General features: G+C 39.0%; 1 protein-coding gene across 1 annotated transcript in view; it reads right to left on the reverse strand.

Moving 5' to 3' along the window:
* The window catches only part of LOC149245127 (importin subunit alpha-like), a 258,183-nt gene that overhangs the window by 21,666 nt on the left and 211,690 nt on the right, over positions 1-24,827 (reverse strand). The window contains exon 3 of the mRNA XM_089437049.1: positions 20,007-20,098. Coding sequence (XP_089293175.1) covers positions 20,007-20,098 — 92 coding nt within the window. The remainder of the gene's footprint in view (positions 1-20,006; positions 20,099-24,827) is intronic.

Raw genomic sequence — 24,827 nt, forward strand, 5'->3', positions numbered from 1 at the left:
GCGATAAATGTTTTAAAAAATCATATTGACTGTTGGAGAATGATAAATTTTGCTAGATTATCCTGCATGCTAAAGTTTTGAGCATTTTATATTTAATTGTTCATGATCGTCGCTTTGCCACATTTATAAATTTGCTCTAGATAACTTGTTTTTTTATTTAGTCTATGGTTAATTCAAATTAAAGGCACTGGTCTATAATCAATTTTATCTTACGGTTGTATCTTATTTTAATCTATCTATCTCAATTGACCAAGACTTGTTCCAAGTTCATCAAGTTGTTCATCCTTAAAATCTCTTAGAGTTTGTGTTCCACAGACTATCCTCATCCATTCACCTTAGAGACTACCCCCCTTGAATTTTCTAGGAGAGAGTCTAAACAGAGTAAGGATTAGAGTAACAGCCCTTACTTTAAGTGTTGTCGCGGTGCCTAGACACTGTGCAACAACATTTTTTGGCGCCGTTGCCGGGGACAGTTTTTTGTCCTTGGTCCTCTCAATCACTTCTCATCATTTGATCCTTTCATCTTCACTCATTCATCTTCATCTCATTTCCATCATATCATCTTCTGTGTCTAAATTAGATTTCTGTCCGGGTGGCGACTTCACTTCCATCATCTTCCATAGGGGAGTGTACTAGGAGAAACCCAAGTAGCTTGGCTAATCTTGCTCCGGATCCTGAAAGGGCTCTCAGAGCTAGATTACACAAGCTCTCTTTTCGTACACTCCTTGTCAATCTCATCCAGGAAGCTCTCTATGACATCCATTCACTCTTCTTGAACGCTCCCGTTCCAGACATCATGGATATCTATGGGCCTCTTAACTTTGCTAACATCTAGGGTTATCCCCATAACCTTCCTAATAATGGTCTAGACAAGCTACCCTCTTTCCAAGGAAATAATGCAATCACTGTTAAAAATCATTTATATGCTTTCTAGACTTGGTGGGCTAAATTCGCTTAGGCTCAAAATTATGAGGATGTGCAAATGAAATGCTTCGTCTTGACCCTTAAACATGATGCTATGGATTGGTTTAGGGATAGGCCTAATCATAGCATTGATTCATATGATTCTCTCCTTAATGCTTTTAGAGAGAAATTTGGTGATAAGAAAGAAGATCGATTTATAGCAAAAGCCATTAGCATCATTAAAAAGAAAGAAAATGAGACGTGTGAAGAATTTAATAGAAGGTTTAATGGTATGCTTAAAGAAATATCTACTAATTACAAACCAACTGAGGAAATGCTTCTAAAATACTATCTCGATGCTTTCAATCCTGACACTTCTTATGAGCTAAGAAGGTCGAAGCCTTGTGACTATAATGCTTGTCAAATCACAGCTGAAGAGCTGGAAAAAGATAAGAAGGCTTCTGGCAAATTTTAAATTCCTGGGTTTAATAGATTTGTTGTTAAATTAAAAGAACCTAAAGGAAAATAAAAGGAATCTATGCAAAAATTGCTTAAGAAGTTAGAAAATATGGAGTTAAATCAAGCTAGGATGATTGTTGATCATGCTAAGGAGATAACTACATTACAGTCTAGGTTGATTCAAATGGAATGAGCTCAAATGCATCAACCTAGGGGTCAAAATAATAATAATAATTGAAATAATTGGCAGAAGAAAGGTCAGTCTAGTGAGCAGAGGCCTCCTTACCCTATTGAAACAAATAATCTTGTGGAGGAGACCCTGCCTTATTGTAGAGAATGTGATGAGCTTCATGAAGAAGCCACTTGTCCTATTATTAAGAGAATCATGCATCATGAGATGCTTGGGACAAATAATCAGATAAACATGGTTGGTAAAGAATATCATTTATCACAAGAGAATTGGGAAGAGGTCAAGGAAAATAGTCAACCCGTCAGACCTTTCACATCTTCATATAGCATTAATAATTTTGGTCAAGAAACTAATGTCTTGGTTAAACTTTTTAGTGAGGAGCCTCCTCCTAAGCGAGTTCTTGAAATTGCTAAGGACAAGGGGCTAACCTATTAGAGAAGAAGTCAAAATGATAATCAAGTTAATTCTCGAAGTCTTAACCCCGGATCAACTTCTGGTATGAATATTGATTTAGGAGGTTGGTTTAATAATTCTAAAGTTTTGGTTCCTGTCACCGAAATAGTGAAGATCCCCTCCCAGAAGGCCAAGTTACTAAGTGCTATTGGCAATACCCAAGTGAATGCAACTCAAGAGGAAAATCATGAGGCTTTCTACTAGGATGCTCCCGTGTATGTGCAAAGTATGGAATCCGATAAAAAGTCAACTTCAGGATAAAGGAAACCAAGAAAATCAGTGTTTTAAAAAAGTGTCAAAATAGACTTTATAAAGTGGGTTTATGGATGAAATTTTTTCAAATGAGATTATAAAAAGTCATCTTCCCTCCTTTCACTCTCATTGTGCATTTCAAAGCTTGCAAGAGAGGTTGTGAGAGAGTGATAGGCGAAGGAGGCGAAATTACAGTGTTTTCGGGCAGTTTGCAGGTGCGCGACCCGTTGGGGAGCCTGCGCGACCCGTTCAGCTGTCTGCCATCAAAATTCAATCAAATTTCCTCAATTTCCCTTCAACTCATCTTCATTGCTCGAGGTAGGGTCTTTACTCATTGTTTTGGAGATTGATGATGAAAATAAGGTTGTGTGCTATGATTTCATCCTCCAAATTTGCAAATGAATGGATTGATATGGCTGCTTGCTAATGTTTGTAAAATGCTAGGGTTTTGTGACTGTTTCAAGTGATTTTGTCCCATTTGGTCCCTTCCCTCTTTTCCTCTTGTATTCACAGTCATGCTTTCATCTCTGTCCCATATTATTTGTACATAAAATGAAGACCTTTTCCCCCATCCCTAAACTATAAACCCTACCCCTCTCCCAAACACACAAAACCCTAATTCCCTCTACCATACACATGCAAAACATAGAACAAAAAGAAAAGATACATTTGCAAATAAAGAAAAGAGTCATGTGAAAATAAATGTTGCTGTATACCTAGAGTCATGTACATAACCCCTGCATACCCTTGACATCCCCTTGTACATGAAAACTTTCCCTCTATGTTAAAACAATGTACTTGTACTCCTTATAAAAAAATTTGCCTTATGATATACATGAACTCCTATAAGTAAATTTGGTGTATGGTGTCCCTATGTCCCTATTGATACATGTATACCCCTTTCATGTTCATTATCATACATGTTCTTGTCCCATATGAGATGTTCTTTGCAAATGATTTCCCAATGTTAAAATGTGTTCCTATATGCATGACAATTTGTAAAGTTTCCCTTGAAATCCCCTGTTATTTTCATATATTCCCATTCCTTGTTAAGAAGTTCCCTCCCCTAACATTCCCCTCATGTTTTTTCCCCTTGAAACAGCATAGAGTTCAGTACTTTTGCAGGCAGAGGCAGCAGTTCAATTTATCCTTCAGTTTGTCCACCTTGCTCCAAAACCATGTCAGATACCGAAACTTATGAGCAAGGTGATGACCATTCATCATCTACAGAGATTGAGGAACAGAGGAGGCCTCGTAGAGGAGGTAAGGGAGGTCATCATAAGAGGGAAGAGCCTACTTCTTTGGCAGAATTACAGGCTTGTCCTTTGGCAGTGAATTGCTTCCAGTACATGTCTTGCTATCAGTTTTGTGAGAGGATCTCACAGATTCAGCATCATAGAGAGTTGGCCCGCTTGTTTGTCTTACACCTCCATGATGGACATGTCACTCTTGCAGGGGTGAATTTCATATTGACACCCGAGGTGATCTCAGAGGCTACAGGGATACCAAATGTGGGTGAGGTGTGGCCTAAGCGCAGATTACTTGATTTTGTTCACTTTGAGCCCTATGTCCGGCCATCATTTGTGAGACTACTGACGGGTGTTTTCCCATTCAGATTTCTTCGGAGTGAGTATGCTCCCCTCATGAGACTTATCATGCATTATTTTACATGTGAGGGCAGATTTTCACAGGTGTATTCATATCACATTCGCCTGTTGATGCATTTCACCCGGGTGAGGATGATGAACCTCCCGATTTTCCTGTTTCATAACATTCAGAGGATGGTGCCCATGTTGCAGAGGAAGACCCCGGCCCAGCAGTACAGGAGCCTTTGCCATTATGGTTTGATCCAGCTCATAGTCTCTCATCAGTTGACTCAGCAGGGCATCTCATGGGAGGAGTTCATCTCCCGTGAGTTTTTCACAGTGCCACCTCAGCCACATCAGGAGGCCATTCATGAGGAGGGAGGACCATCTCAGCAGCCTGATGCTCCTATCACCCGACATGTCAGCTCCACTCCTTTGGTCACCTATCAGAAAGGCCCAAGGGCCTTATTTGCAGAAGCTAGGCGAGTACTATCTCCACATCAGGTGGAAGGGGCCTCGCTTTCTTCACCAGCACAGTTATTGCAGAGGGGCAAAGAGCCCATGGTTCATGAGGATCCGGTGATTGATCTTGAGGTCAGTTCTCCTAGCCAAGAGGCAAAGGAGATCATTCAGCAGCTCAGGGCCGAGAATGATGTTTTGCAGTGGAGACTTGAGGGTGCCCAATGGACCATCACCTATCTAGAGCAGCGGAACACACAGCTGGAGGAGGAGAAGGCGCTTGATGAGCTTTGGAGGATTCGTAGTGACCGATTCCTAAACCGTAGGAGGCCCGGTGATCCATTGCCTGCTGACCGGGAGTCTTTGCTCATTCAGGAGAATGCCCACTTGGAGAGGTTGTTGGCTAAGGCCAACCAAGAGAAAAAGCTGCTACAGAACATGAAGAATCATTATTGGGCGAGGATGCATGTTTGCAAGGCCAAGATGAAAATGTTCCAAAGGAGGTTGTCCGAGGCTCTTAGGCGGAAGAAGAAGACCAACCCCCTCCGTATCTTGGCTGAGGCATCCCTCAAGGATCATGACACCCACTAGCCTCTTCACAGCACCAAGCACAAAAAATTTTGGAAGTTTTGGCTCATTTTTGGCATTTTTGGGAAATTTACAGGTTTTGGCTTCTCAACGGGTCTCACCCCCGGTGAGACCCTTTGTCATCGTAGCTCCGTTTTGCAAAAACTCAACATTTTTGGATTTGTCATGCAAAGTTACACATGCCTATGGATGGATTTGATTTTTCATGGAGTTTTGGGCCTCCAAAAGGTCAAAATACAGCCAAATTTTGACTTTCTGCCCCTTTTTTGAGCTGCAGAAGTAGTCTTGGGAGAATTGACTTTTGACTGGGCAAATGACCTCCAAATCCAAAAATTCCGGTTGGGTTGGAAAGTAGACTCAGAGACCTTTCCAACGAGCTATCCTGCACTTCATTCTGATATCGGGAAGGCCTCCAAACAGGGCTCCAAAATGCGCGACCCGTTGAGGAATTTGTGCCAGATTTTACCAGTTCGGCCAGAAATACACTGTTTTCACCTAGTTTGACTTTTTGGGGTTCTAGATGATGGATTTTTATGTAACTATCATGACTTAAAGACACTTTTACTCTTCTTTAACTCCTCTAGAAGTTTCTTGAATGTAAATGGTAAATATTTAATGTATGGATAGGTTTCCTAGCTTATAGAGGCAAGTTGTTATGACTGCCTATTATCTAGTGCTCAGTTTAGAAGTAGTTGCAACAGCTCCTAGGAAGGGGAGCTCGACCCCTAGAGGTGGGGAAAGAGGGGAGCTCGACCCCTAGAGGTGGGGAAAGAGGTTAGATCATCTATATTATGCACTCTTTTGCTCATTTTCATGGTTGGACTCTTGAGGGAGAAGCTATCATTGTATTATCACTTGTATCTCTGCAATTTTTGGCTAAGGAAGACCAGGGTTTTGCAATCATCTTTGGGATTCTTGTGGACTCATGTGTTGATGGTGTGTTTCTACATGTTATTGTAAGCTTTGTTATGTGATTCATTTCCTTTTTATACTGCTGCATATTAAACAAATGAAGTGATAAAGTTAGAATTCATGTTAGCCATGCTCTGCTTTTAAATTTGTTTAATTTCTATGTTTTCTGCTGTCTAAAGAGAATTCAAACCCATTGTTTGCTCTCTTTATCCCTCTCATCTTTCTTCTTAATCATCCCTTTCAGCTAAAGACATCAAAACAATTTCCTACCTTGCCCCAAAGACCCCCCTGCAGAAACTGTGTCCAATCCCCGCACCCTAAATTGCAGTTCCTCAATTTGCCACCAAAAACCCCCAAATCCACCTTCAAATCAGTTTACTAGCCTAATATCAGTGTTACCGTGTTGGTCAGCTCATCCCATTGAAGATCTACCGAGATTGACCGGAGAGAGCCTTCTCCTGCCCCGTAGGGCTAGCTACGAGGCTGAATGGTTTGATGTAGCTTTGAGATTTGCCTTTTCAGCCTGAGGTGAAATTTCAAGTGCTAACACATGGCACATCTGAAAAGCAACCTACAGATTTTCCTGAACGCAGGAAAATGCTCAACATGCACTACATTGAACGCGTTTGATTCCATAGGGCATCCTTTGTATTGTATTCCTAACCCTACACCCTTTTATTTCAGTATTTTGTTTTGTAGGTAGATTTATGTTTTTCATGTTGTTAGACTAGTTAATAAATGAAGAGCTTATATCTTTCACGTGTTTAATATTATATGATGATTTTGGATGGACACTACTTATGTTATCTTGTGTGTTGCATGGATGCAGATTCTGGATTCTCACATTCCTCCAGTGCAGCAACGTGTCCCCAAGTAGAGCCAGATGTTGACCACTATGTGTCTGCAACCCATAGCAGTGCACCCCCTTTTTCGCAAAAGGGATAGCGCTTGATCGATATGTCCGTGCCATTCAACTATCATCATCAGACTAATTTTCAAGATGCTATAATATAAACCCATTCTGCATGTATATGATGTAAATAATCTCAATAAATACATGTCATGTATGTAATGGCCTAGGTAAACCTACTTTTCTAGTGACGATCTACATTCTAGAAGGTTTTTTGTCTCATCGATCCATTCTCGAATGGTCGGCAGAGTTTTCCTTCAGTCTTGACCCCAACACCGGAATGGATTTTGTCACTGGAATCTTAGGCGAGTCTTAGTGTTCTAGATCGAGTCTATGTAAAAGTGATTTGGGAATAATCCTAGCTATTTGGTTAGGTTATTTTATTACAAATTGCTCGGTCTGCTGGATTATATTTGTATGTGTAGAAATGGATAGTTTGTGAGGGTCTATTACAAATGGGTTTTCCCCGTTAGATGTAAAAAATATGAAAATCATGATGTAAAGTGTCTTGAGGGTTGGAAAAATAATTTATCCCCTCATAGGTTAATTAACTAAATTTTCTGGCTAAAAATTAATTAAAATCCTAATCCAGAAATTTAATTAATTCTAGGTCCTAGGTAAATTTAAGTTCTCCAAAGGCAAAATTCGTTGGTCCTAAAAAAATAAATTTGAAGATGTCCAAGGTAAATTAATTATTTTAATAAATTTTAAACCTTTGATCTGTGGGGTTAAGTCAAAGTCAACATTTTGGGGAATTAACTCAAAAATTTAATTTTTGAGTAATTAAAATACATTTAATTGGAAAATTCAAATTTCCTCAGGAATTAAATATTTCGATGGATGAGATAAAAGAAATTTTAATCTTCATTAACGGTCGAGATTGCTTTGAAGAGAATCGCTAGAATTAGCCATTGGAGGATTTATCTTTAAATAGAAAGTCATTTGTTAGTCGATTCATCCGATCTCTGAGTCGTGTGCTAAGCAATTAGCTCTTGTGTAATCTTTTTCTGGATAATAAAGAAAGACTTTGGGGTTAAATTTCACTGGTGTTACTCTTCATAGGGATACTGTAAGATGTGTTGTTTTCATGCATAATTTTTTCTAAAGCCATTAATGATAGCTTATAAAGAGTGATTTGAGTACATGTATCTTAATCAGTCGTGGGGTTTAAATGATAATTTAAATTTTGAATGTAATAGTAGATATCTCTATTTGTTTGAATTTTATTATCATTTTCTCGCTCTATTTTAATGACTGGATTGAGTTTTGTAGGAAAGTCTTGATTTTTAGATCCTCGGACATTAGGGGAAGTTTTCAGTTGGACCAACCAACTCCCGATCTGTGTTTTCTAAAGAGCCCAACCAAATTAGCTCTGAGCTTATCATAAGATTTTATGTGTGATATATGAAGGGTTTTAGCACCTTTTTTAAAATTTAAAAATTTAATTTTTGTGTGGGAAATTGATAGCTCTGGCTGTTGAAAGCCTTAGATTATCATATATGAGAGCGGATTTGGACTCATACTCCTAAGATCTAATAGATCTACCATTCTTGTGCATAGATTTGTAGTTTTTTTTTTTGGTTTTCTGACTTGGGTTTTTGGGGTTTGATTTTTTATTTTTTGTATATCTTGGTTCTGGGTGTTTTTGTTTTCAGGTACAAGCTATGTCACATGATTCGGGTTCGAACTCAAGTTTGGAAACAATTAAGTTAGGTTCGGGTTCGAATTCAAGTTCAGAAACAATTAAGTTTGATTTGAATTCAAATTTTTCGATGAAGTTCGACATTATATATATATATATATATATATATATGACATAAAATAATAATAAATCAAAATTAATCAATAAAACTATATGAGTAGCAGTGAGCACCCATGAGCCACAAATCAAGACCACTATTAAGTTCACGCTCCTGCCAACAAGGACAAGCAGTGTCTAGAAATTGAATTCAAGAAATTGTAGAGAATACAGCACGCAGCGGCAACTCTGAACACAATAGAGCGAGTACACTCAAACTGAAGTTGGCTTGTGAAAATCTATCGACAACCATGGTAAATAAAGCCAAACCAGTGTCCACCGCGGAAAACTAATTGGTGGGAAGCGGAACAAGAGAAAACCATGTGTTGCCCATGGTTTTTCTTATAAACCTTAAAACAACTGAACAAAACCGCCTGAAATCTAATCTTGAACCCCAAAAAAAAATTTCAGGTTCGTCTTTAGGTTCACCTTCAGGTTCGAATTTGAGGTTCAACTATTAGGTTCGCCGAACCTGAACGAATTTGAATTTTTTTTTGGGTTCGCCGAACCTGAATGAATTTGAAATTTTTTTTGGGTTTGCTGAATTTCGAACCTCAAGGTTCAAATTTGGCGAACCTTGTGACATAGGGTATGTTGTCGCACAGATTTTCATGACAACGCTCAGACCGAGGGCTATCACCCTGATCCCCGATCTCTCCGTTTAAGCCTGTCTCCCGCGGCTAAGGGGGGTAGACCCTATGAGATGATGAAGACCAACTGTGGACCAGTTGGGTTGGGAGACACGAAGAAACAAGCACTAAATTGATTTTGTTAAGTTAAAAGACCAGTGCCTTATAAAATAAATGATTAAACGATTATTTATCAAATGTTGCAGAAATATAAACCATGTAGAGCAATCATTTATCATCAAATAACTCAAACAAAGACTAAAATGAGAGAAAATGCTTAAATGATACTCCAACAATTCAAAACTTCGAAAGATAAAGATCGATACACAACCACTTAATTTTAAACGCTAACCAGATATCACATTCATATAGTTAATCTTCGAATGAACATTTAGGCATGTTAAAAATGATAAACATTAATTCCCACGTCAGAAAGAGATCATCCATATGTAATACTAAGATAAGCAGCTCGTTCTCTACAACCAGATAGTAGAGATTCAGATTCGCGTCACTCTTGACAAACCCCATCTTCTGCAAGTAGCCATCTGTTTGACCATACCATGCTCTCAGTGTCTACTTCAGCCCATATAAGGATTTCTTCAGTTTGCATACATGAGACTTCTTCTCATGAGTTTCAAAGCCCTCTGGTTGTTCAAAGTATACCTCTTATTCTATTACCTCGTTCAGAAATGTCGTCTTGACATCCATCTGATGGATCTCCCATCCCATCTAGGCTGCAAGAGATATCATAGTCCTAATAGATGTATACCTGGATACCGGGGCGAAGGTTTCCTCATAGTCAATCCCTTCCTTTTGAGCATACCCCTTAGCCACAAACCTAGCCTTGTATTTCTCAACACTGTCATCCGCAGCATATTTGATCTTGTAGATCAATCTTGAACCTACCACAGATCTATCTTAAGGTCTTGACACCACCTCCCAAACATTATTCACCATTATGGAGTTATACTCCTCTACCATAGCATCTAGCCAGACCTGATGTTGAGCTGCCTCCTTGAAACTGGCAGGCTTTCCATCCTGAACTATTAATGCCTGATATCTGTCTGGTTGTTTTCACTCCCTCTTACTGTTCCTTGGCTCACCGATGAAGTTCTCTGCATCACGCAGAATCTGACAAAGTTCCCTGCTAGTTCTTCATCTACCAGCAGGTGCTTCTGTTTGCTCCTCCTCCTCATCCTGAGAATATTCCTGACCTGAGGAAGAGTTTTTCACTTCTGTTGGTTAAAGAGGCATGACCAACGGATTCTCTTTCGACTGCTCCTCGGAAGGCATTTCGCGAGCTCTTTTGAAAGCTCTGTCCTCCATGAACTTTACATCTCGTCGTACTACTACCTTCCTGCTCCCTAGAAGATAGATTCTGCATGCCTTAGCGTTCTCGCTATATCCCACCAAATATCCCTTTTTCGTAGTCTAATCCAACTTCTTCCTCTTTTCTTCGGGTATGCGGCAATATGCTAAACTCCCAAATATCCTGAAATGACTGACTTCAAGCGTCTTCCTAGTGAAGACTTTCTCTGGAGTAATCTTGCCCAATGCCCAATGAGGATTCCTGTTCTGAACATAGACAGCTGTGTTGCATTCTTCCGCCCACAGGAATTTTGGCATATCCTGATCATACAGCATGGCCCTAGCTGCTTCTACAATAGTCATGTTCTTTCTTTCTGCTACCCCATTCTGCTCTGGATTGTAGGGAGTTGTCCACTCCCTTATGATGCCCTCCTTAGCGCAATGATCAGTGAAGTCATTATCAACATACTCTCCACCATTATCTGAGCACAAAACTTTTATTTTCTTCCCAGTCAGATTCTCCACCAGAGCCTTGAACTCCTTGAATCGACAAAAAAGCTCATCCTTGGTTTTCAGAAAATAAATCCAAGTTTTCCTTGAGTGGTCATCAATGAAGGTAAGGAAATAGTTGGCACCATTGAGAGCTTTGATGGACATAGGTCCGCAGATATCTGAGTGTATCAATCCTAGTACATCCTTGGCCTGTGTTTGCTCCTAGGAAATGCCACCTTGGCATACTTTCCTAGAATGCATTCCCTGCACACATCATCTTGTTCTGTACTCAAATCCAGAACTCCTATTACAGTGCTCCTAAGAATTCTCAGAGTTCCATGGTGCAAGTGACCCATCCTTCTGTGCCATAGTTGATTCAAGCAATGTTTTTAAAACCGGAACCAGTGACCGGACCAGTCCACCTAATGAACCGATTTACCGACCGGAACCGGTCTAACCGGGACTGGTTTGGTCTAAACGAACCGGTTTTAAATAAATACATTAAATAATTAATTTTTAATGAAACAAAACTATTTTTAAGATGTAAAACCATGATTCCAAGCCAATAGAGACAAAATATGCAAAGTTTGCTCATTTATATACCATGTAAAGGTGAATATATCAAAATGGCACCGAGTACAATACATATCATTGACAAAATAGAAAAATACATAAGAAATGAGGCTCTAAATGGCCTATAAAGTCCAAGTTGTTGAAACTTGAAGCTTCGGAAATGTGTCTAAATGGATAAACAATAGAGATAGAACATCATGTTTTTGTCAAATAGGTCTAACTCAGGTGGTTGAGAGAAGAAACTGTTATCTTCCCCACCAGAGTTCAAATCTTGCAGATGACATGTTCACTATTTGTGAGGCAATCGACATTGAGGCTCTTCATAAGCTATGAGGAATACCTCTCGCTTATGGGCTGGAGGGTGGGGTGATAAATTGGATGTAAACAACAACAAAAAATTGTCATTTTTCTGGTAAGGATAAAGAAAGAAAAAATTATCGGTGGAGAGTTATGAACCCGATGTCCACATTATCTCAGTCCGAGTTCAATGTGGGGAGCTGTCAAATTCAGCCAAAGCATGCTCTGTTCTATGGCTCTATGCCCATCAAGGTATGAACCGGGATCATTTTTGTTAACAACTTAACACCCCATTTTAACCATTGACCACAGCCCAATAGACCAGACATACGATGTCATCTGCTACGTGAGCACATTTCATAATCCTTTCTTGCTATTTATGGCCTAGGTCAAGGTTAAATTTGAGCCTCTTAGTGCAATGGGGGCACAATCAGCTTCCTTGACACTGGGAGATAATCAGAGAGATGTGGCAGAAGCAGGCTTTAAAAGATATTCTGAAGCAGCCAACATATGTGAGGCACTTACCAAATGGGTTCAATGCAGGTTACAAGAAGGCTAGGCTCTCAATAACTTTGGCAACTATCCCTTTGAAGAATTTTTTTTTGCAACTTCTGTGAAAGAATTCATTTAAAGGGGCATGAAAATTGTTGTACTTTTGACAGAAAATCTCAGATGTGCAGTAGTTAATAACTTAATACCAATACAGGCATTCGAATACAAAAAAGTAAAATGGTTATGCAAGAACAAATATTAAGGATCTTTATCAAACTAAACTACACGTAAAAAAATTACTACTGCTTCATTCAAGAACACTTTGGATGGACTTTCAGATACCTGTGTGCCAAATTAACAAGCTTTTCATTCACAAGACCATGGTAGACTCCAATGACCTCTGCCCCTTCCATACGTAGCAAATCACTTTGAATTCCAGTTATAGGATCTTTCATAACAATATATCCCACCTTTACTTCCCCCCCCAAAACCCCTAAACCACAGTCAAAATCCCTTTTTTTGCATGTTTCAGTGGGCGTGCCTAAAACCGGCCGGTTCTGTCCTAAACCGGCCGGTTTTCACCGGTTAAGGCTAAAAAATGGCGAAATTCCCTATCAAACAGGGTTTTTTGGCCGGTTCGGACCGACAACCTTGCTAGCCGGCCGGTTTAACCGGTAACCGGTTTTTAAAAACGGTTTTAAAAACACTCGATTCAAGTCCTTGTCCCCATGAATTCCTATTAGTACCATTAGTGATTCTAGTTGTAATCTATACAAACGATTACTTTTGATCCCAATCTGCACTTTCTTTTTCCAGTTCGGGTGTTTGACGTATACCTTTTCCTTGATGAAGTAGACATCATAGCCCTTGCCTTGTAGTTGTGACCAATGTTTTTAAAACCGGAACCGGTGACCGGACCGGTCCACCTAATGAACCGGTTTACCGACCGGAACCGGTCTAACCGGGACTGGTTTGGTCTAAACGAACCGGTTTTAAATAAATACATTAAATAATTAATTTTAATGAAACAAAACTATTTTTAAGATGTAAAACCATGATTCCAAGCCAATAGAGACAAAATATGCAAAGTTTGCTCATTTATATACCATGTAAAGGTGAATATATCAAAATAGCACCGAGTAAAATACATATCATCGAAAAAATAGCAAAATACATAAGAAATGAGGCTCTAAATGGCCTATAAAGTCCAAAAACAATGCTGCAAGCTATGAGGCCATTGACCTACTACAAGTCTACAGTGTACACATGATCAATCATCAAGTTCATCACCACTACTAGACACAGGATCATCATCAGGAGCTACATAGACATCATCTAGTTCAGAGTCTGAGGATGCCTCAGCCTGATCTGCAACCTCAGTATCAATGCCACCAATGACAATAGAAGTGGACCTAATGGAAGCACAAGTTTGTCGACCTGCATGACTAGTGCCTTCCATTGGTTCTTTACCTTTCCTTGATGCCGCTATTGATCCTAGTTCTGATGCCACCACATAATCTGCATCAACCCCCACTAAAGCCATGTCGATATCAAAATCAGCCTCAAACACAGGTTCTTCAGTCTCCTCCACCCATTCTGATGTTGGATCAATATCGTCCCACGCAATGGCATCTAGATCAGAAGTTTTGCTCATCATTTAGAGCTCCGATTGCATTTATTGTTTAGCCCCAAACCATGAAATCCTGAAAACAATTAAGTCTCTTGAATTTTGAGTGAAATCTAAAATTCTAGTTTCTCCATATGAAATCCAATGAGGTCGAAACCACTCTCAAACATCCTGAGTCATTTCATGGTAATGTTAAAAATTTAAGTAAAAGGATGAAAATGAAAATTAAAGGAAATGTCACTTTTACTTTAAGAATTTAACATTACCATTAATTGCTAACATTGTTAGGGTTGAAACACCCTTAGTTTCCCCCCAAAACCCCTGAAACAAAGTGAAAAATATGATTTTTTAACTTTACGGTGGGCGTGCCAAAAACCGGCCGGTTTGATACAAACCGGCCGGTTCCATCCTAAACCGGCCGGTTTTCACCGGTTAGGGCTGAAAAAAGGTGAAATGCCCTATCAAACCGGGTTTTTTGGTCGGTTCAGACCGGCAGCTTTGCTAACCGGTCGGTTTGACCGGTAACCGGTTTTTGAAAACGGTTTTTAAAACACTGGTTGTGACATGGAAAGTAAGTTCATCCCCAATCTTGGTACATGCAGTACATTTGTGATCTAAAAGTTCATCTTCTCTTCTCGATATTCTAAGAAATACTCCCTGATTCTCGTCATATGCCACAAGGCTCCACTATCTATATACCATACTTCTGATGAGGCAACACTAGTCATGCATGCCACTTCTTCTTCCAGCCTGGAAGCCAACATAGAGAAATCGAAATCTCTTTCTCTTGTGCAATCTTATGAAAATTTGCGCGAGTCCCCTGAGGTGGATGCCTCTGCATCGTGGTCTCGACCCACAACTGATTTTCCCTTTCTGTCTTTGATTACTTGCTCTGATACCATGTGAAAATTCTATCACTGCAACAACTGATTTACTTTTCCTAGTTATTCCACCATAAGTTATTCATGAAATCACTTCAATAAATATTAAAATAAATACCGCTGCAGATATCACACCATAATACAGAAACAAACATATGCACAAGAATAAACACATTGACACAGATGTTTTGGACTAATTTCCCTGGAAAACCCCAATGTGGGAAAACCGGTGCAGTAAGGGATCATTTTATTATTCAACAATTTTCTAGTACAACAGGGTGCCAAATTGGCTTACCCACAGATAGACAAATTCTCCAGCACTTCTTTTGAACCCAGCATTAGCCCTACTGACCTCTGCGTGGCCTGAAACCCTCTACGTCAGCATGTTGAGACTGTGCGCAGCCTCTCTGGCCTTTTGCGTCACTCCCGTAGCCTCTGCGTGGATGACGCAGACCCTACTGGCTCTGTGCAGTCTCTGCTACATTTGCGTGGCTCCCTTTGGCCCTGCGTTTGCCTCTTCTACCTCTGCGCTGATCTCCTGTCTCTCTGTTCCATACTTGTTGCATCCTAGCTGCTCACTAGACCACTAGTTGAATTTCTCAGCTAACCCTACTCCAGAAATTGAACTGACTAGTCTCCCTCAGTGTGTTCTCGAAGTGACCCTCAAGCCTCTTCTTATACTTTTATCATTAACAAATCAACAACCAAGATTAAGTCCCTAATAAATGGCTAAGATTAGATCTAGCTTGATCCATGACTTTTGGACCATTCTAACACAAATTCATATTAATTCCCATTAATATTTTATTTTCCCTAAGTTTAGACTTACGGATTACATTAAAAATATTAATTATTTTAATATTTCCCAAACCAATGATGCTTGGGAGCGGGAGCAACCATTTTCAGAAGTTCCCGGTTTGGGAGCGAATCCGGGAGCGATTTTTTAAAAATATATATATTTTTTATATTTTTTAATTTTTGATACATATGTCAACAAAAACATGTAGAATGATGAATTAGACATAAAAAACATAAAAAAACATAGATTGATCATTGAACCATATCACATCAATCATCTAGAAATTATAATCGTCATCAACCATGTCCACAAGTTAGTAAAATACATATTACAACTGCAACATATTGAGTCTCATGAATCATGATTCATCAAATTCAATCTTAAAGTTTCAACTTCAAGCTTTCAAAATTGAAAATTCAATAACATTTATCATCATTGATCACCAAAGTTGTACTTGTAAGCTAAGTTTAACCATTACAAGAAGTAATATCTAAGATATTTCTATGTCCTAACTTCTAACTGTTAACATGATATGAAATGTTATAAATTTATAAAATGAAACATGAATAATGAAATGAAATGAAACAACTTTAGTCTTTCACGAAGCATCATATTCATAATTCACAATCATTACCAATGAGTTATAATTGCCAAGGCCCAACTTCAAACTTCAAATTTTTATTGTCACAGTGATATATTGTTTACAAAAAATATCATTATGATACGAAAGAGTCAAGATTCAAGAGTCAAGGACTCAAAACTCAACAGTTATGAAAACTAAAGTCTAATAGAAACTAAAAAAGACAAGTAAACTGTAAATCTACATGTGGCTCTTGCCACGAGAGTCTCCAGGAGTATAAGCAAGTCGTGGTGGTCTTCTAGGAGTCTCCCGCACAGACCGACGACCAGAACTAGAACCTCCACGTGAGGGTGTAGATGGAGGTGGCGACAGCAAAGGAACAAGACTCGAACCTCGAGCACTGCTATTGGATGGTGGAGGTGGAGGTGGAGGTGGCATGGTTGCTTCATCTTCATCCCTTACAAGTTCCTCTTCCAGTTCTTCAATATGTACAATGCCATCCTCCAAATTGTCATCCTCTAGGTGATTGTCCCAAATTTTATATGTGGGATCCTCATAAGCCCGATCACAGTAATGACTCAACAACCTCAAGTTGTAGTGCACATAAACCAAGCTTTCTGCTCGGTTTTCATTGAGCCTTTTTCTTTTCACATTATGTATGTAGCTGTAGGTGCTCCAACACCTCTCTACAGAAGAAGTATTTACAACCTGTTTCAAGTAATGCTTTTGCAATGTTGATGGCGGTCTTGAACTTGTCTGAGTAATCATGTGCAGTTAGAAAGATGGAACCACTAACAGACACAACAAGAACACTTATCAATGGCTTGCCTTTTACATTTGTCCATCCATCAGATACAATGGACACCCCATGGTCAGTCCAAGAACTTGTCATTCTATTCAAAGAATGTGATATTTTTGCTTTTTCATGATCAAGGCCAACGGTTCTTACCTTGTCATACCCAGGGCTCTTGTATCCTTTAGGGGCATCATTTATGGCAGAAACCATTTCGTGCCAATAAGGTGAGCAAAGAACATTGAACGGTATCCCACATGCATAGAGAAACCTGTAAACCTTTGAATCCACATCATTCCTACTCCCCTCATCAAGGAAATATGATATGGTTCTATGCCTTAAAGATGATGACCCTGTGCCTCTGTATCCACTGCCTTGGGAGGATGCTGAAGGAGTTCTTTGTGATTGTGAGTTTGGTTCAAAGAAACCCCTTGATTTTTTTGATCTGTATTGGGCTTCCTCCTCTTCCCTTATGTATTTGGCTCTACCGGCTGCTGACACCGCTGTACAAGTTTTGATTCCTATTTGTTTGTCTCCATCCCATGGCCTTTTCCCACAGAGGTGTCTTCTAGCACGGGTGTATGAACCTGTGTAATCAGTGTTGCAATGGGGGCAACGAAATTTAGTGGTTCCACCCCCTCTCCCTGTTTCAGCCCTGTTAACATATTTCCACAATGGAGTTTGGTCTTGTTTAGATTTTTTGAGGGTCATGTTCACCCTCCTCCAGCTCCTCCTCACCGGGGTTTTCACCAATTTGACTTTCTCCAGCTTCTTCATCCCCCTCTTTAGTTTGGCCCCTCCATTTCCTACACTCCAACACCATAATAACCATAAAAGGGACTAGGAAGAGGAAAATGTCAAGAAATATAGCGAGGTCCATGGTGTTTGATGTTTGTAGGGTTTTGATTCTTGAATCTGCAAATTAATTTAATTTATTGGGATTAATTAATTTAATTTATTAATTTAATTTAAATTCATGATTTTTAAACTCAATAAACTAAATTAAATTAACTAAATTACTACCTAACTAAACTAACTAAATTACTAAGTTACTTACCTTTGCAGGCTTGCTCCTCGCTCCTCGGCACTTGCTCCTCGCTCCTTTGCTCTTGCTCTTGCTCCAAGCTCTTGCTCAATGAAGTGATAATGAATTTTTTTTAGGCCCATTGGGCTTTTAAAACAAACAAAAAAAATTAAAATTCGATTTTTTTGGCGTCCGCAGAATTTTTTCCCACCGGATCGCTCCCAGCGCGCGTCGAAACGCTCCCAGAGCGATTTTTTAATGCCCGAGAGCGATCGGGAGCGATCGCTCCCGATCGCTCTCGGGCGTTAAAAATCGCTCCGGGAGCGACAGAGCGATCGCTCCCTGCAACGCTCCTGAAAATGGCAGGGAGCGCAAATTTTTTTTCGGGAGCGCGCTCCAGAGCCTCTCCCGCCCGGAGCGCGATTCGGGAGTGGGTTCAAGGGGGGGGGCGCTCCCCCGCAACTATGTCCCAAACTGTTTAGAATCTACCCAAACCCTTTTTTTGTATTGGAGATCTCATGTGCCTTAGCCTCTCCACCAAGTTTTGTGGCTAGGGCACATCCGATGCTACCCCAAATCAACAAACTTGACCTGGAAAAGAAAAGGAAAAAGAGAGAAACTGCAAAACCTGAAAAATTTAGATAATACTCCATCGAATATGCTAACCATGACAAACATAAACATGACCTGGAAAATAAAAGGAAAAAGAAAGTAACTCCAAAAGTTGGAAAACTTAGATAATACTCCATTGTATATGCTAACCACATGTCTAGAAGCCCAAGTCTAATACCATAGATGCACCAGCGTTACAAAATAGAACCACGTAACAACCACTATATGGTTATGGGTGTTACCTAGACATGATTAACCACTATAATACTAACATAAGATGTTCCATACACATCCATAAGTTCCCTAGAGGCTAGGATGCAAGAACTTTGGGTACATGGGTTCTCCATAAGGTTTCTTTGCCATACTACCAAAATGATTGGGCATTAAAAGAAGAAATAATGAAGTTTTGTGTGTCATCACAAAACTTAGCATTAGCAAGAAGAGGGAAAATTTGGACAAGCATAAACTGAAAGTTGAAAATTTTGTTAAACTCCACAACCTGCGAAACTCCAAAAAACCACAAAAGTGGGAAGAAATCAAACATTTTTGCAAAAATGGTCTCATAAAATGGAAATATCTTTTGAAAGTTGTCATTAGGGGATAAATAACTTTTTCCACCATGCAAAGTAAAACCAATACCAAGATATCGGTAAGGAAAACTAGTTGCAAGCAAACTAGATGAAAAGAAATATCTTACCAAGCTCTACAAAGTACCTTCAAAAACCAACAAAGCCAGTTGCAAAGTCCCTCGAATTATTGAGCATGGAAAAATTAAGAAACAAACCAAATTACCCACATTGAACAATACATTTTTAATTTTTCCTAAGGAAAAACTTGTATACTTGTTATTTCAAGAAAAATCAAAATATACATTGCAGTGTGCCTTTACAACACTCCAAGGATAGTTATCTTCTCATTTTGCCCATGAAATAAACCAAAAATTAAAAATGAACTAAACAGGACTTTCAAAAGTTCCTATTATGACAGTCTTCCATTTTTCCTCTCCATTAGGAATCTTTGAGAAAAATACCAAAAAAATGTCTTCTATATAGACACTTCAAAATGAAAACAAGGACGTGAAAGCCTTGCTTCATGTTCCTAACAAATATACTTCTGTAGAAAGAGGGCACACAAACAGTTTAACCAGTTTGAAACCTCCTAAGTTAGTGTGTGAAAAGAGAACCCTTTAGATAGCACATTAAGTGCACGTCATAATCCTCAACCATGAAAGAATATAGAGATACATGCACCTAAGATATAAAACTTCAAACTGATACTCTCAATAGACTATTAGCATAAGCTACAAATATAACCTAACTACAAAAAATAGCTTGCCAAATGCATAAATGAAAAATGTGCATAGTAATAAAAATTCAATTCAAGTTTTACCTGAAGTTGAGGCAAGTCAGACCTCTTAAGAAACTCAACAAACCAAGGGACTATTCCTGCTTCAACAATTTTCCCAATTGGAGGATTTCGCTCTGCGATAAAAAAAACTTCCACATAAGATAGTAATGTATATCTCTAAAATTATCAATTTTTGTATGTCCTAAACAAATGTGTACCCAAATAGATCAATGTGTTTAACACAATTACCTGCTTGATAAGAACCCTCCAAAGTTCTCATCTTTTTAGAGGTCACATTTAGTTATTGTTTTTACTTAATTTCAAAAACCAGCTTTCCAAACTCACCCCTTTTTTCCTCGGGGTAGATTTTTGGCAATCTAAATCTTCTTAGTTATAAAATAACCTTTTTTTCTAATGTCAGTTTTTTTTCTTTTTTTTTTTTTCTAAAATGTCCATTTTTTTTCAATGATGCATTTTAGATTTTTTTTAAACCTAAAAACTGTCATTTTTACACTACTAAAAATATTGTATTTTTCTTATCTCTCAAACCATCCCTAGGGAAAAAGTCCTAACCTCATCAAATTGGGGGAACCTAAGAAAACTACCAAGTGGTCAAAAGATTTCACCTAATGACCAATCCACTCTTTTAGGCTTGAAAAATTTGCAAAGTCAAGAGGGGAATCCTTGTACTTCATCCTAAGCTTATCATTCCATACAGGTGAGGAATGTCTAGGATTAGTTTCTAACTCACTCTAAGGGAAGCTGGTCTAAGATTTCAAGAAAACATTTTAGTGATTAGGAGAAAAAACTTGATTCCAATGGTTACTTAAGTACTGTCTTGAAGATGTGTGAAATGTCCCAAAAATATTGCGACATATAAGAAGTTATGTGATATTCAATCAAGATAATGTTGTAAAAGTGCTCGCAGATCTGTCAATGGAAGTAAGAGATGGATTAAATTCAGTAATACTTCACAAGAATATGGGAAACCATGAGATAATATGATTATGAAGATCATTTATTACTGAACCATTCAACAAGAAATTCTCCCCAAAATGAAGCAATTACTACTTAGAAGATTAATTTAACATGCTATGGAATATTTAGAATTGTAAAATAATGATGTAACAAATCATGATGACATAAGATATGAGTGATAATATATGTTTTAGTCATTAGTGCTACAACTGTGATATTCCATTAGTTTACTGCTGAACTGTAACCATTGTATTAAAGTTCATTTAATGGCAGAATAAGTGCATTCAATAACTCAGAATAGATTCATACATATGGAGTCAGCTTGTGGCCAAAAGAAAAGAGTGATAATTCACACAAACAATATCTTTGATAGTACCAATACAGATATATATATGAAAGAATTAAATTCAGATCACTGTGCTATGGATCAGATTTGCAATAACGATATCATAATTACCATAAAAATCTAGAAATATAGTATCACAAGCATTGTTATGTGTCTTAGAGCAAGTTCCACCAGATAAGCTAATTCTTTCTTTGAAAAATATGTATCCACAAGATGAGAATTCAAGCATTGAATAATGCCACCATCCACAAAGAAGATATATAGAGCCCCTTCAGAAATGCAAGAACTATACTTTACCTCTGCCTTGAAATTACACCTTTGGTTTATTTTATTAATCATTCTCAAAGTGAAAAGATGGATCGCATGGTTAATTAACACATCATATTTTCACATCATCAGGTGTTAAATATTACCCCTGAAATTATCACATTTGTCCCAAGTCTGTGAGTTGGATTTCATTTAATGTTGATTGATAAACATAACATTCAGCACTAGCTAACATCAGCTTTTTGTTTGGGTAAACAAGGTATTCCATACAAGGCAAACACCTTTAGTAACCACTCACACAACCAATTCAAAGACCACAACACCAGTGTTTTTATGTGTTTAGAACCTGTTACCCACCATTTTGTGGGTGATATCCCTAGGAGAATCTTTTTCTTCGAGATGGCCTTCAGCCAGCAACCAACAACCCCTTGCAACCACTAGCTAGCTCATTGTGCCATTTCTCTACCACCTGAGCCATCCATGTAGTCCCTCACCCATCTACCATGATCGTATGTTTGAAGGTGGACCTCCTGAACCTAAAGGTATGCCTTGTCATTTGGTAATTGAATATTGCAGTTTGCTTATCATGGACACTTTTGGGCATGGATTAAAGGGGGAATTCAATGGAAAGAATGGGCTAGTCTGTGCTCTTGTCCCCTAAACCCCTTTTGAATATTAACCTTGGATTCTAGCCCTGTGGGATCTCTTTTATTGACCATTTGGATTTAGGGATGGTATTTCACGAAAAACCTTGATTTTGGTTGCGTGGTCCCTCTCCCTTATCCACATATATTACCCCCTTTCCACTCATTATTACCCCATTCATCATTTCTCCCACTTGGGTCCACATTCCTCCACTAGGTCCACATAGGGCTAGCTCCCTTCCCCTTTCCCTCATCTTGGGTTGGGCATGGAATGATGCCCCAGATGTTGATGCAGCTAAAAATAAAGATAAAATCATAATTGGTCACATTCAACAGGAAAATGTACCACAAAATACAAAATATGGCAGGGACAAACCAATTTAGCACGTGGGAAAAAACCAATACATGAGCTCTACCCCATCAGCATGGCCATCACCCTGGTTTCTACAGGTTCTATGAGCCTCCTTCATCATATAGGAACCCATGATTGTCCCAACCCTTGGTGGGGAATGAACTACCCCATCTTAAAAGGGGTATTCACTGCTATATCTCACACATCATGCTCTTATCCCTTGAGCCCCGAGCAGTTAATCAAAGAAAAATCATAAAAAGCAAAAAGACATATAAAGTAGGGTGGAAAAATCAAGGTCGGGGCACCTCATGTACCACGATTTCTCCCTCCTATACATTATAAACACAAGTGTGGGCATCCCTTTATTAGCTATTTTTTCACCCAAGCATGTGGCCCAGGGTTGCCCCTTCTCATCCCCTACTTCATTTACCTATCTATCACATACCACCACCTTTTAAAGGATGTACCTTGAACATATTATCCCATTTAGAAGTAGAAACCACCTAATAGGATACTTGGTTAACCCCATTTGGAGTTTGGGAGACATTGGCACATCCCAAAGCCCATTATGGAAGGGCAGGCCATTATTAATTACCTGTGAAAATTCGGTGATCCCAAATCCTACTGTAGTAAATGATAATATTTCTTCTATTTGTTAAATTACTTAAACAAATTATTTGCAGTTTTCTACGACAAACATCAAAATACATACACTGTAGTATTCACAAATAAAATGCCGCAGAAAGTAAATACAAGGTAAATACTAGCACATATATAACCACAGTGACACAATTATTTATGGACAATTGTCCCAGGAAAAACCCAATGTGGGAAAACCAGTGCAACAGTTGAGGGTTTCTTTTATTAATCTTTAGCAATAATTTATGTACAAGACAAAATAGAGGAAGAATCACTGAGAGAATTTTACTGGCGATTTTCTCACAATCCACATCATTTTCTGACTCCAGAAGAGGACCTCTTGCCTTTTTCGTTGGCCTTTCTGCGTCACCCTCTGCGCAATGACAACGTGGGCCGTGCATCAACCCTTCTACGTCCCAGATTTGTGTCTCTCCTTTGCGCTGCCTCCTCAGATTTGTCCTGCACTCTCTGACTATGCTAATGCCTTCTCTCTCCCACCGTAATTCACTCTCTGATTCGATTTTCTCCTGCCGAACTTCATCCAATGAGAAAATCGATCTGCTTGAGCAACTGAGTATCTGCTCTATTGAAGTTTCTAAGTTTACTTAGTTTAGAAACCCTTCATGCACTTTTTCTGATTTATTCCTACCTACTTGTTATTTTTCTTTAACAAGTTATTTACAAAGTAAATACTGAAAATAAACAACAATGCATGCTCAACGTATTACAGATCAACAACTAAAAGAAACAAGAACAAACACACCACATGACACCATTATTTTTGGACTAATGTCCCCGTAAAAACCCAATCTGGGAAAATCGGTGCAGTTATCTGAGGGTTTTCTTATTAAGAAATATTAGAGTACAATTTGGGTGCCAAAACTAGCCTACCCAACAGAGAATTTCCTTAGCAGCTATACCTCACAATTTGAGAGAAATCTCCTGGCTAAAACCCAGGAAAATCCTTCCAGGAGCTCCTCAGCACGAAACTGCTCTGCAACCCCAGCGTCTGCCCAATCTGGATTGCGTTAGCCTCTCTCTGTCTCACATTGGCCCTGCGTCAACCTTTCTTGGCCTGCATCGGCCCCAGGAAGCCCTGCATCAACTTTCTGGGCCTCTACGTCAGACACACTGGCCTCTCTGGTGCTCTGCGCGACACTTGGCTGCCTTTGCGTGAGCCCTTGCTTGCTCTGCGTCACTCTCCTTAGCTGTTGCGTTGCTCTCCCGGCACAATCTCTGCCTTCTCTGTTTCTCTGTACTCAATGCCCCTCAGCTACTCTCCCGATCATTGATTCTATCTCTCTTAGCAAACCCCGTTCTAGAAAATAGAATGATTGATCACTCTGGTGTGTTCTCCAAGTGACCCTCAAGCCTCCTCTTATACTTTTCCTGTTGACATCTCAACGGCCGAGATTAAGTCCCTAATCAATGGCTAAGATTAGATCTGGCTTGATCCATGTCTTTTGGACCATTCTAACATAGATTCATATTAATACACATTAATATTTTATTTTACCTAAGTTTAGACTTAGGGACTCCATTAAAAATATTAATTATTTTAATATCTCTTGATCTGTTTAGAATTTGCCCAAACCCTTTCTAGGTATTGGAGATCTCATGTGCCCCAACCCTTTCTA

This window comes from Pinus tabuliformis, chromosome 7, assembly GCF_031772625.1.
Source record: "Pinus tabuliformis cultivar Carrire ecotype Pingquan chromosome 7, CPIR1, whole genome shotgun sequence".
NCBI classification, from domain to species: Eukaryota; Viridiplantae; Streptophyta; class Pinopsida; order Pinales; family Pinaceae; genus Pinus; species Pinus tabuliformis.